Here is a 12,517-nt window from a genome sequence, read left to right as displayed (position 1 = left end):
TTCCCTGCTGAGGATGCGGCCAGGCCATGGAAGGAGCTCGCTTCCCCATCTTCAGCACAAACCCAAATTCTCCACTTTTTACACAATTTGGGCGTTGTTACTGGAGATTCCCAGTGGGGTTTAGGATCAGGGGCTCCCATATCCACACTGAACTCCCACCAGCACAGCAGCTGCACCCAGCACTCCACCCTGAGCCTTCCCGGCACTCAGACCCACCCACAAACCGATCCAGCTCTGCTGCAGATCCCCTCCTGTGTGAGCTCTGCCCGGCCCCACGGGCAGGTGGGAACGGAGGGAATGTCCTTGAGCTCCCTCTGGTTTATGTTTCAAAACGCCTGGACAGACAGGGATGGTTTTTGAGGAGGTTTGAGCAGCCGAGGCAGCCCAGACCCCATTTGGAGCCGCAGGAGGCTCCAGTGATGCTGAACACCCTGGTGCTGTTTTCATTTCCAGCAGAGTGAGGCACAGCCTGGAGCTCTGAGCCCGGGACAGCTCCGGACAGAGCACACCAGGGATGTCCTGCTTTGAAACGCTCCCCGTAGAGCAAAGCTTCCCAATGTGCCAGCGTTTTCCCGAGAGTGCAAAGCTCAGAGCCGAGGACAGCGATGAGCTGTGGCAGCAAACACAGCCCGGAGCAGAATAATGAGAGGCTCCGGGGACCTGCATCGCAGCGTCTGAGGGAGGGGTGGGACTGACTCGCAGCCAGAAACGCGATGGGAAATCCCGTGTGCTGCCCGGCACACGGATCCGGCATTTCCCAGTTCGACAGTCACATCTGCTGGGAGCCCAATCCCGACACATCCCACCAAAACCCGAGCGCGCCCGGGTGTGCGAGGCTGGCGCGGCATCCTCGGGAGGAGCATCCCTGCAGGTGCTTTTGCCTTTCGCTGCTGCTGTGGCTGCTCCTGCTGACAAACGGGGCTGGGTCCGAGGGGAAAAGGTGCCAAAAGAGGCTGGGTCCGAGGGGAAAAGATGCCAAAAGAGGCTGGGTCCCGTCCTGGCACCCGGGCTGCGCTCCAGGGTCTGCTCACAGGCGCGATCCCGCTACTGACCGCCACGGGAGCTTTGACCTGCTCCGTCTCCGACCTGGGCCGGTTCACCCCTCCTTAGGCGACCTGGAGACCCCCGGCTCCCCCGGGGCCACCATATCGGTGCCGGCCCTAGCGCGGACGCCCGCTCGGCACAGCCGCCGGCAGCGCAGAACCCCCGGGCTCAGCGATCCGCCAGCCTCAGCCTCCCCGGAGCTTGGATTACAGGCACAAGCCACCGTGCCCGGCTGCTCCTCGGCGCTGCCTCCGCTCCCCATCACTCCCGGAGCCGCTCCTCCGGCCTCGGGAACTCCTCGGTGGGAGGAGCAGCAGGCACGGGGAGGAAAATTTAGCTCTTCAAGTGAGCATCCAGCACAGTGCTTTGGTTTAGACAGGCCGGGTTATGGTGTTGCAGGCTGAACATTTCAGTTCGTGGTCCTGCTCTGGGATGTGCCCGGAGAGAGCTGAGAAGGATTTGCAGGATGTCCGAGAGGCAGCCTGCTCCCTGGCAGTGTAATGAGCTGAATGATTCCCAGCAAAGGCTATAAAAATAACAAAACCCTACGGCAAGGAACAAAATTCAGGAGCTTCCTGCTGTTACCCATTCCCTGCAGCTGCCTGGGAACACTTTCACTGAGGATTTTTCATCTTAACTCGGTGTTTTGCCTCTGTCAGAGAGATCTCCCTTTGTTCCCAGGTATCCCATGGGAATAACCGGCCGATTCTCTCCTCCTTGGATGGCTCATGGGATTGTGTTTCTCCAGTCGAGGTCAAGGTCAGGGTGTCCTGCCTAGGCAGGGCCACACCTCCTGCCCTGCCAGCCCCACTCAGGTGTCTGAGCACTTCTTTGAGCCCGCCCGAGCTACTGGAGCAAAGTCCAGGGCTAAAGTCCACAGGGCAATCCCATCTCAGAGAAGGAAAATAAGATTTTCCCCAGTGCTGCACAAGCCTGAAGCCTTAATGGTGTCAGGGCTGCATGGGAGGGATCCCAGACCTTGTTCTGGGCTCTTTTTATCTCCTTAAGGAAGAGCAGTTGGTGACAGCTGGAGTTTGGGCTAAAGGTATTAGGATAATGATTTAGGGGTCAAGGCACGAGGAGAGAGAGGCCTGGCATCCAGAAACAGGGGAGAAAGACAAACCATTCCCACAGAAAGGACACTGCACACATCCAGGCACCGCCCTCCTGCCACTGACACAGGGATTCTTCTTCCTGCCACAGACACACATTTTTCCTCACGTGAAAAAACCACAGCAGGAGGAGCAGGAAACTACATGATTTTCCTGAGAAAATGCGATGGGAACTGGCTTGGCAGCCTGAGGAGGGCCCAGGCACAGCGAGGATGCAGACAGAGGGGCTGGCAGAGCTGTGCCCTGCGGCAGCCCCACAGGCTGAGCTGGAAAATGAGCTGGGAACAGCTCATCCCTGAGCCAGGGGCTGCCCTGCCCTCTGCAGCTCATCCCACAGCGGGAGCAGCCGCTCCGGGATCCCGCTGGGACCTGCAGCTGCGGCTTTGTGCACAGAATTACAGCTAAGGCAGGCTCCAGCCCCACAGATAACAGCCCGGGGATCCCACTGAGCTCCAGAACTCCTCCTTCCGAGGGCAAGGCAACAACAGAACCACAGAACAGAACTGCAGAACAGAAATGCAGAACAGAACCGCAGAATGCCCTGAGCTGAAGGGATCCAGAAGGATTGTTGAGTCCAGCTCCTGGCCCTGCACAGCACACCCCAAAATCCCAGCACGGGCCTCAAATTCTTTTTATTCTTGTTAAGGTTTCAGGATTTTTCAGGCTGGTGGTGCCATGGTGGTGATCCAGGATTTTGGCATATGAAGATTTGGTCAGGCAGTATCCACCCCCCTCCTCATTTCCTCTCTGCTCCTGAGAACACCCTGAGAAAGGAGGGTCCAGTTTGTTTGCCAATAGTACCTGTAAAGACATCTTGATGTATTTAAGATATACTAAAAAACCCTGAATATTCTGGAATCCTAGAATCCCTGAATGGTTTGTGTGGAAGGGAGCTTAAATCCCATCCCATTCCACACCCTGCCATGGGCAGGGACATCTTCCACTATCCCAGGCTGCTCCAAGCCCTGTCCAACCTGGCCTTGGACATTTCCAAGGATCCAGGGGCACCCAAAGGTATTGAAAACCTGTTTCAGTACCTCACCACCCTCTGAATAAAGAATTCCTTCCCAATCTCCCACCCATCCCTGCCCTCTGGCAGTGGGAGCCATTCCCTGTGTCCTGTCCCTCCAGCCCTTGTCCCCAGTCCCTCTGCAGCTCTCCTGGAGCCCCTTCAGGCCCTGCCAGGGCCTCTGAGCTCTCCCTGGAGCCTTCTCCTCTCCAGACTGGTTTTCCTGCTGGGAGGCCGCTTTGGAAAGTCTCTTCCTCCCTTCCAAAGGGGGCTGGAGGAATTCCTGGAGACCCAGACAGGGATTTCTCCTGATGATACCTGTGGGATTTTATTGATTCTTCAGGATCCTCCAGGCATCTTTTCAGCACCCTCAGGCTCACAGAGACCTGCTGCTGTCAGGATATTCTCCAACCCCCCTCCCACCTCCACTATCCATTTCATTAACGGGATGGGAAGACCCAGGGATGTCTCTGATGTCCTTTACCTGTAGCACACACAACTTTGGAGGCTTCAGCTTCCTGCCAATCCCAGCTGCTGCTGCATCCAAACTCACAGGAAACAGGGCTGGACATCCACGGGAACCACCCCCAGCACTCCCTGCCCACAGGCAGCAATCACCAGGCCGAGGGCTCTGGGAAAGGTTCTCTCCCTGACTCACCCAGCACAGGAGCTCGGCCCATTGTGTCAGATATCTCCATGACAAATCTACCCCTGGAATGCCATTGTTGTATAAGGATGTCAGTTGTTTGCACAACAGGGGAATTTATCTAACACAGATACAGAACCCAGAGCGTTATTATATTCCCTTTTCCTTCCTTGGAAAGCCACAGAGGTCTTTGAAGGGTCAGTGCAACAGAGGCTTTTCCCATCTCTGTCAAGAGGGAAGCAAGGAAAGGTGGCTGCACCACATCAAAACAGGCTTGGCCCGATGGTCCAAAGTGACTGGAATTTGAATTATATTCAAAGAGATAAAATTCTCTGATTGATGAGTATCAACTTCCTCACGGTTTGGTTAATTTGGTGTTATATGCTGCCATGACCTCTGGTGGAGGGCAGAACATGGAACCACAGCCGTGCAAATCCATGGAAAACAAACCTTGGTACCTGCACTGCCTGCGGGTTCCTGAGAAGGAAAGAGAAGGAAAGAGAAGGAAAGAGAAGGAAAGAGAAGGAAAGAGAAGGAAAGAGAAGGAAAGAGAAGGAAAGAGAAGGAAAGAGAAGGAAAGAGAAGGAAAGAGAAGGAAAGAGAAGGAAAGAGAAGGAAAGAGAAGGAAAGAGAAGGAAAGAGAAGGAAAGAGAAGGAAAGAGAAGGAAAGAGAAGGAAAGAGAAGGAAAGAGAAGGAAAGAGAAGGAAAGAGAAGGAAAGAGAAGGAGCAGCCAGGCCCAGCTGAGCTACCACAAGGTCCCACAGGTATTTGCTGCCCTTCTCCCCAGGCTGTAAGTCCTAATCACTTTAGAACCATAATTGCTTTTTGCTCTCTGGGCTGTAAATCCCTGGCAGGTCCACGGGACACCCCATCCACTGACAGCCAGCGCTCGCTTTTGAAACATTTACCTCACTTTTAAAACATTCAACTCACTTTTTAAATATTTAACTCACTTTTAAAATATTTAACTCCTGCAGGCTACCCAGTAACTCACTGGGGGTTGCCAAGGACCTGAGAAGGGTTTTAATTCTCAAGCTGGTGTGTGAAACTGAACCTCTCCTAAGAGCTCACATTTTTCAGGTGATTTAGAACATATTTGGGTCTTTTAAATGCTTTTTTTTGGGTATTTTACCTTGAAAATCAATCAGCAGTGTAAGACTGAGCTATAAGGAGTAGACAGTGCCCAGAGGTACATTTCTGTCCCTGAGGGTGGTTACAGGGAGTAGATTCATATCCATCCTGAGATGAAGAACCTGCTTTGCTCAGGCCATCACACCTCATCTGTGGTGACAAATTTCCACCCCACAGCGGCTTAAGTCGCTCTCTTAAAAATAAGAACCCTTCTTTCCAAACAGTTTCCCATTTTAAAGGCTGTGGTACGTCCTGGCTCTCCCAGGTGAGCTGCAGGGACACGGCAGTGGGATCCCTCAGACAGCAAAGCCTTTTTTTCTGCTTTACTGAAGTTATTTCCATTTGCTTCCTGTTTACCCTGCTTCCTGTGCACTTACAGGACTCTCCACTAAAATGTTCCAAAAGTAGGTGGTGCTCTCTCCCCAGCTTCTCCCCCATTCCCTGCGGGATTGGGAAACGTGAGCTGCCAGGACTGACGTGCACGGGGTTTATTAGTGACTAATTTGAGATCTTAACTACCCAAAGTGCTGAGTGCTCAAATGTCGTGTTGCTATCTATCCTCCTCAAGAGCAGGAATAATTCCTTTTAGAGCACAGCCAGGCCATGGCAAATCTTCCCCTGGTGCACAGATTGTGAGGTTGGGAAGTTTTCCTGAAGGGCAGGGAGGATCCTTGGGGAATAAATCCCAGCACAGGTGGAAAAGCATTTGCCTGAGCAAATCCCATTTCTCTTCTGAGGAAGAACTTGTTAGTGTGCAGTGAGCAGGCACTGAACAGATTGCCCAGAGAGGAGAGGAGTCTCCTTCCCTGGAGATGTTCCAGAACCAGCTGGACACGCTCCTGCCCTGTGATGGCCCTGCTGGAGCAGGGAGGTGGCACAGGTGACCCCACCGTCCAACCTGAGCCCCTCGGGGCACGTACCCACATCCCCACATCAGTCTGGCGTTTCTGTGGGAAGATCATCAGCCCATCATTCCCCTCTGGCAGGTTGTGAGCCGGGAATGATCACGGGAAAATCAGTTTGGAGTCACACAGAGGCAGAAGCTGCGACCGCAGCCCAGAGCAGCTCAACTCAGCCACGGGCCCTGCCAGGGATGGGAAAGGAGCAGGCAGAGGCATAACGGGGACTGGAGCAGGCAGAGGGATAACGGGGACTGGAGCAGGCAGAGGGGGATAACGGGGACTGGAGCAGGCAGAGGGGGATAACGGGGACTGGAGCAGGCAGAGGCATAACGGGGACTGGAGCAGGCAGAGGGATAACGGGGACTGGAGCAGGCAGAGGGGGATAACGGGGACTGGAGCAGGCAGGGGGATAACGGGGACTGGAGCAGGCAGAGGGATAACGGGGACTGGAGCAGGCAGAGGGGGATAACGGGGACTGGAGCAGGCAGAGGGGGATAACGGGGACTGGAGCAGGCAGAGGGGGATAACGGGGACTGGAGCAGGCAGAGGGATAACGGGGACTGGAGCAGGCAGAGGGGGATAACGGGGACTGGAGCAGGCAGGGGGATAACGGGGACTGGAGCAGGCAGAGGGGGATAACGGGGACTGGAGCAGGCAGAGGGGGATAACGGGGACTGGAGCAGGCAGAGGGGGATAACGGGGACTGGAGCAGGCAGAGGGGGATAACGGGGACTGGAGCAGGCAGAGGGATAACGGGGACTGGAGCAGGCAGGGGGATAACGGGGACTGGAGCAGGCAGAGGGATAACGGGGACCGGAGCAGGCAGAGGGATAACGGGGACCGGAGCAGGCAGAGGGATAACGGGGACTGGAGCAGGCAGAGGGATAACGGGGACTGGAGCAGGCAGAGGGATAACGGGGACTGGAGCAGGGTCCTGTGTGGGGAGAGGAGCAGAGCAGGAGGCTCTGCTGAGTCACTGGGAGGGCCTGATCCCCACACAGCCCCAGCGCAGGAGCAGCTCAGAGAAACTCTGGGCAGTGCTGCACAGGTCCCACCACTTTTCCAGGAGGGAAAGGACAGGAGGAGCTCAGCAAAGCTGTTTGCCAGGTGAAATGAGCAAAGCCAAAGCAGGCCAAGCCCTGTCTGCACCCAGTCCCCGAGGATGAGGGACAATGCAGTCTCCAACAATGCAAAAGAAAGCCAAGATTCAAGAGGAGAGAGCCGAGGAACAGCATGACTGGGTGCAAAACGGGGAGCACATGATGGGAAGGACACTTCCCCGCCCTGCAGTTACTCATTCCATGGGGTTTCACAGTGGGTGACACAGCCCAGGGAGCTGAGCATCCCAGACCCAGCCCGTGCTCCACCACCTCTGCTTTATTTCCACTTAATCCTTGAGATCCACGCTCCTCACCTGGCGGGCCCTGGGAGAGAGCCCCAAAGGAGCCCCTCAGCTCTTAAAAGGAAAGCAGAACAACCTCAGCACGGTCACACCCTCCCCTCGACGCTTTGCACTGTCAGAACAAAAGCACCAAAAGTCATTTCCTGACAGCACAAAAAGCTGCTCCCAGGCCGAGGGAAGAACGACTGATTCCGGCTCATGGGCAAAGGAAGGACCTTGCAGCTCTTGACATCACCTTTCTCTACTATTTTGAACCCTTGTGGTCTCGTGCTGCCTGATTTAATGAACTCACCAGCACGGAAATGGTCACACGGAGCAGAGCCAAGCGAAAACCCACCAATATCCACATCCTGATGTTAATTTTAGCCCTGCAAATATTTAGCTCTCTGTTTAGATAAATATCCCATGCTAGTGAGAGGGGAGACTGAGCCAGCTGCATCCAGCGGGATCGGGGCTTGCTGTAAACCCCAAGCCAGTATGTTAATTAGCAGCATTATCTGCTGGTTTAATCATCGGAGCGTGAACTCTGGCAGTGCCCGGCCAGGCAGGGACACTCCTGAGCCCCGGGGTCAGCAGGCTGTGCCCTGGCACAGCCTCTCACCACGAGAGGCCGTGGATGGTGTTTTCCTTGGCACCCTCCCTCTTGGCTCCCTGCAGGAAAGAGCAAAGCCTTCCTCGAAAACTCCTGGTGAATCGTGGAAAATCCTGGGCTTGAAGGGACCCTCAGGGAGGGTGGATCCAGCCCCTGGCTCTGCCCTGATCACCCTCTAGGGCAAGAACCTTGTCCTGATCTCCAGCCTGCAGCTCCCTGGCACAGCTCCAGCCACTCCCATCCCTGCTCACCGGAGAGAACTCCGGCCCTTAAACATTCTGCATCTGGAACCTCCTGTTCTGCTAAAGACACCAAAGCCTTCCCTTTGGCAGCCCAAGAAGGATCCTTCTCCATGTGCCAGGACATCAGCCACATAAATCAACTCAAAATTTGGGATTTTTGAAGGGGAAGGGAAGATGCGGTGAAGTCAATCCTACACAATCTCAAGGGAATGGATGCACACCGTGCTCTCCAGGAGGAGACCCCAAAGGGATCAAGTAGAACCCGGTGGAAGGATTCCCTGCCAAAGGAGAGGGGCTTTAAGCTCCCTTCCAATCACTGTGATTCCCTCATTTTGCGGGTTCGTGTTCCAGGTGCCCCCATTCCCTCCAGGAGCTCAGGGGCGGCCGGCAGCGCGGGCGGCTGTCCCGGCAGGAGCGGGGCGGGCACCCCGAGCCCCAGGAGCGGCCTGGCAGCGCTGCCGTGTCCCGGCCCCGGGCACAGCCCCGGGGCTCGGGCCGGGAGCGCAGGAGCCGCCCCGCCCCGCTCCGGGCGAGCCCGGGCACAGCTCCGGGCACAGGGCGGGGACGTGCCCCGATCGCGGCGTGTCCCGAGCGCTGATCCGTGGAGTTTCACCCGCTGGAATCACAGGGAGTGACCCGAGACAACGTGGAGTCATAAACCCGATGATGCATCGCTGAATCACGGCACGGCGGGGCTGCAAGGGACCTCACAGCCCGTCACACCCACCCTGCCGTGCCAGGGACACCTCCCACCGTCCCAGGCTGCTCCAAGCCCCGTCCAGCCCGGCCTGAGACACTTGCAGAGAACGAGGGGCAGCCGCAGCTCCTCCGGGCACCTGTGCCGGGGTTTCCCCGCCCAGCCCACGGCGGGGTTTATCTCCCGCTCGGGGCTCGCTCCCGGGCGCGGTCCCGGGGCCGCTCCCACCCCGACCCCCGGGTCCTGCCCCTTTAAGACGCGCCCCGCGCGCCCCGCGTGACGCGCGATCGCGTGGCGCCTCTCCCCACCGCGGCCCCGCCCCCTCCGCGCGCTGCGCGCGCGCCGCCCCGCCCCGCCCAATCAGAGGCGAGGCCCCGCCCCTCCCGCGGAATAAACCGGGGGCGGGGCGGCGGCGTCGGCGCAGGCGCGCGGGGCGGGCGGGAAGGCGCGGGCGGAAGGAGGGCGGGGCCGCGGAGGGGCGTGGCGGGGCCGCGCGGGCGCATGCGCGGGGCGGCGGCGGGGCGGAAGCGGGCGCGGGCGCGCGCGGCCCCTTTCCGGCGGCGCGGGCGGAGGCAGCGGCGCGCGGGGCCCTCAGGTACGGCCGGGACGCTCCCGGGCCATCCCGGCCACTCCCAGCACTTCCCGGCGCTCCCCGGCCCTCAGGATCTTCCCGCCGCCACCGCGCCGGTACCCATGAGCTGAGGAGCCGCGGCGGGAGCCGAGGCAGGAGCGGGCGGAGCCGCCGCCGCGGGCCCGGCGGAGCAGCGGAGCCGCCTCCCCGCCGCCCCATGCGCGGCCCGCGCTGAGCCCCGCCCGCCCTTCCCCGCCGGGCCGGCGCTCGCCCTCTCGCCCTCCCTTGGATGCCGCCGAGATGGGCAAGGTGCTGTCCAAGATCTTCGGGAACAAGGAGATGCGGATCCTGATGCTGGGGCTGGACGCGGCCGGCAAGACCACGATCCTGTACAAGCTGAAGCTGGGCCAGTCGGTGACCACCATCCCCACCGTGGGCTTCAACGTGGAGACCGTCACCTACAAGAACGTCAAGTTCAACGTGTGGGACGTGGGCGGCCAGGACAAGATCCGGCCGCTGTGGCGGCACTACTACACGGGCACGCAGGGGCTCATCTTCGTGGTGGACTGCGCCGACCGCGACCGCATCGACGAGGCGCGGCAGGAGCTGCACCGCATCATCAACGACCGGGAGATGCGGGACGCCATCATCCTCATCTTCGCCAACAAGCAGGACCTGCCCGACGCCATGAAACCCCACGAGATCCAGGAGAAACTGGGCCTGACCCGGATCAGGGATAGGAATTGGTATGTGCAGCCCTCCTGTGCCACGACGGGGGATGGACTCTACGAAGGGCTGACGTGGTTAACGTCCAATTATAAATCCTAATGGGAGAGGAACTATTTAGTCTACAAAGAATTAAAGAAAAAAATACAAAATAAAAAAAATTAAACAAAACAAACAAAAAAAAGAAACAACAAAAAAAATAACCCACGTGGCTTTCCAGAAGAATGATTCTCTACTGAAAAGTAAAAACAAAACCGCATCCATAGGATTATGATCACCTTTCTCCAGTTGCCACCCTTTCCTCCTGCACCCTTGGCTGGATTCCTGTTCTAACTCCTCCTGCTTGGCGTTAGGATGCTCTAACCTCCGAATGTGACACGAACACAGGCACTAGATGCTATGGCAGACTTCCAGCAAACAGGGGAAGGACACATTATAGACTTGCTAAGTAACTTTTTTTTTGGTTTGGTTTTTTTTTGGTTTTTTTTTTCTTTTTTTTCCTCTCGATAGCCCTTTGCTGGTTTGATTATTTTGGGGGATGTTGGGGGAGGGGGTCCATTTTCAGTGTATGCTTTCTGGGTCTACTTTTTTTGATTATATATATTTTTTTCTCTCTCTCTTCTCTCACTTTGCTGTAGATTGCTACTTTTTTGCATTCCTGCAGGATATGTTGCTAGGTCGACTTCATCTAGTAAACTGAAAATCGTTGCTTAAAATCAAACCGCAGTCTGTCTTTTTATATTAAGGACTTTTTTTTAAAAAAAAAAGTTCTGTTAATCTGTAACTACACAGTGACTCAGTCTGGCTCCACGGCTCAGGCTAACGAGGGGAATTCTTGCCTGCAGTGGCAGAGAGTGGGAATTCCACTGTAACGTGTTCAAAGTGAGCACCGGGCACCGGGAAATGTGAGCCCTGCTTTGGAATGTCCGCTGGGAAGTTCTGACCCATACATCGTGCATGAGGAGGGATCGCAGAACCAGCTCCCCACACCACGTAGCAAACAAGGCATGAACGGTGCTGTAGTTCCAGGGTAGGCACTGGGCAGTTTTTTTGTCTTAAATGAGGTTTAGTTGCAGTTTTCTACTACTTGGTGTCGGTCCCCGGGCCGAGGCTCTTTCCAGCAGATGCAGCAATAAAATGTTGCAATGAGTTTGACTTTAAATCAGATGTTTTGGCAAAAGTCCAGCTCTGACTTGCCTCTCGCTGCCATCTCAAGGCAGCTGGAGACACCTAAACCTTGAAAGGATTCCTGATTCTTTCCAACAGAAAGAAGGAAATTGTTGTTCTTGCTATTATTGTTCTTTTTCCGTGCTGGAGCCTTGCGAAGGGCCGAGCTCTGCCCGAGCCCGGCGTTCTGACATCAGGAATGGCCATTTTGAGGAAATCACTTCTTGCTTTAGTTTTCCTGAGCTCTGCGGGGCTGGAGCCGCGCTGTGTCCCGGCTGTCGCTGGAGGAAAGGGAACTATGTCGGATGGCTGAGGCCCATTGAGTAACTTAATGAGAGCGGGGAGGGCAGAGACAGAGAATCGACGCTGAATGTAAACTTCCATAATTAGTTCTTAAAGGGCAGAGCAGCTCGTTAGCCATGTCACAGCCTGTAGCTGTGGCCTGTAGCTGACTGGCCAATCAAAAACCCCACCCAGCGCGAGTATTTGCATAAAAACTCAATCAAGTGTTAATTAACGCTGGGTGCACAAACTGTTAAAGCAGCTGGTTCTTATTCAGCCTTAAGGATTAACTTCAGATTTCCTCAAGGAGTTAAAATTCCATTGGGGAATTCTAGGAATGTATGCTACAAAACCAGAAGAAAATGGCTTTTATTTTCCTTTTTTTTTCCTCAATTGTTTTCTCTTTTCAAGAATATAAGTTTTACATGGAATTGGGGGCATTACACTACATTGCTGCAGTGGTGACTCTGCATGCTGAGTACCTTGTACATGGAGCTCTTACCAAAGATGTATGGGAAGATAAAAATCCTGAATTCACTTCTGAAATCCAATGCTTTGGAGCACTTCGAAATCCTTTTAGAGTATGGTTCCAAAAAAAAAGACTTTTCTGGATGTGGGTTGCAAATGGGACTGGATGGGTTCTTGGTGCTAGAAGATAGAGCATTGATGGACTTTGTGAATCAGAGAGAGTCTGCAGAAGCTTAATGTAGAAATAACTCTTCCATCTCAGCCCTAAAGAAGAGGAAGTGAGATTAGTTTATTTTAATCCAAGGCTTTTTGCCGTTGGAATATCATTGCTCTATTTTCTAGCTTTTATTTTTCTTTTCCTGTTGCTGTAACTTAATGAACAGTGTGGTGGTATAAAAACTTCAAATTACGACAATATGGTTACTGTTTTCTTCTGGAGCATCAATAAAATAGCCAAGCACAAAGTAAATGCCTAAACTGGAAAACTTGAAGCTCTATTAATGGTTCTTGAACTTTCTTAAACCT

At 55.1% G+C, this 12,517-nt stretch overlaps 1 protein-coding gene across 1 annotated transcript; it reads left to right on the top strand.

Annotated features, from left to right (window-relative positions):
- Positions 1 to 9,255: 9,255 nt before the first annotated feature.
- On the top strand, positions 9,256 to 10,797 carry ARF6 (ADP ribosylation factor 6). Its single transcript, XM_063399737.1, has one exon. It carries the CDS (start codon positions 9,650 to 9,652, stop codon positions 10,175 to 10,177), a length of 528 nt encoding a protein of 175 aa, XP_063255807.1. The 5' UTR covers positions 9,256 to 9,649; the 3' UTR covers positions 10,178 to 10,797.
- The last annotated feature ends 1,720 nt before the right edge of the window (positions 10,798 to 12,517 follow it).

The sequence above is a fragment of the Prinia subflava genome, chromosome 5, assembly GCF_021018805.1.
Source record: "Prinia subflava isolate CZ2003 ecotype Zambia chromosome 5, Cam_Psub_1.2, whole genome shotgun sequence".
Taxonomy (NCBI): domain Eukaryota; kingdom Metazoa; phylum Chordata; class Aves; order Passeriformes; family Cisticolidae; genus Prinia; species Prinia subflava.
The sequence above is the reverse complement of the archived record's forward strand: the minus strand, read 5'-3'. Positions and strand labels throughout refer to the sequence as shown.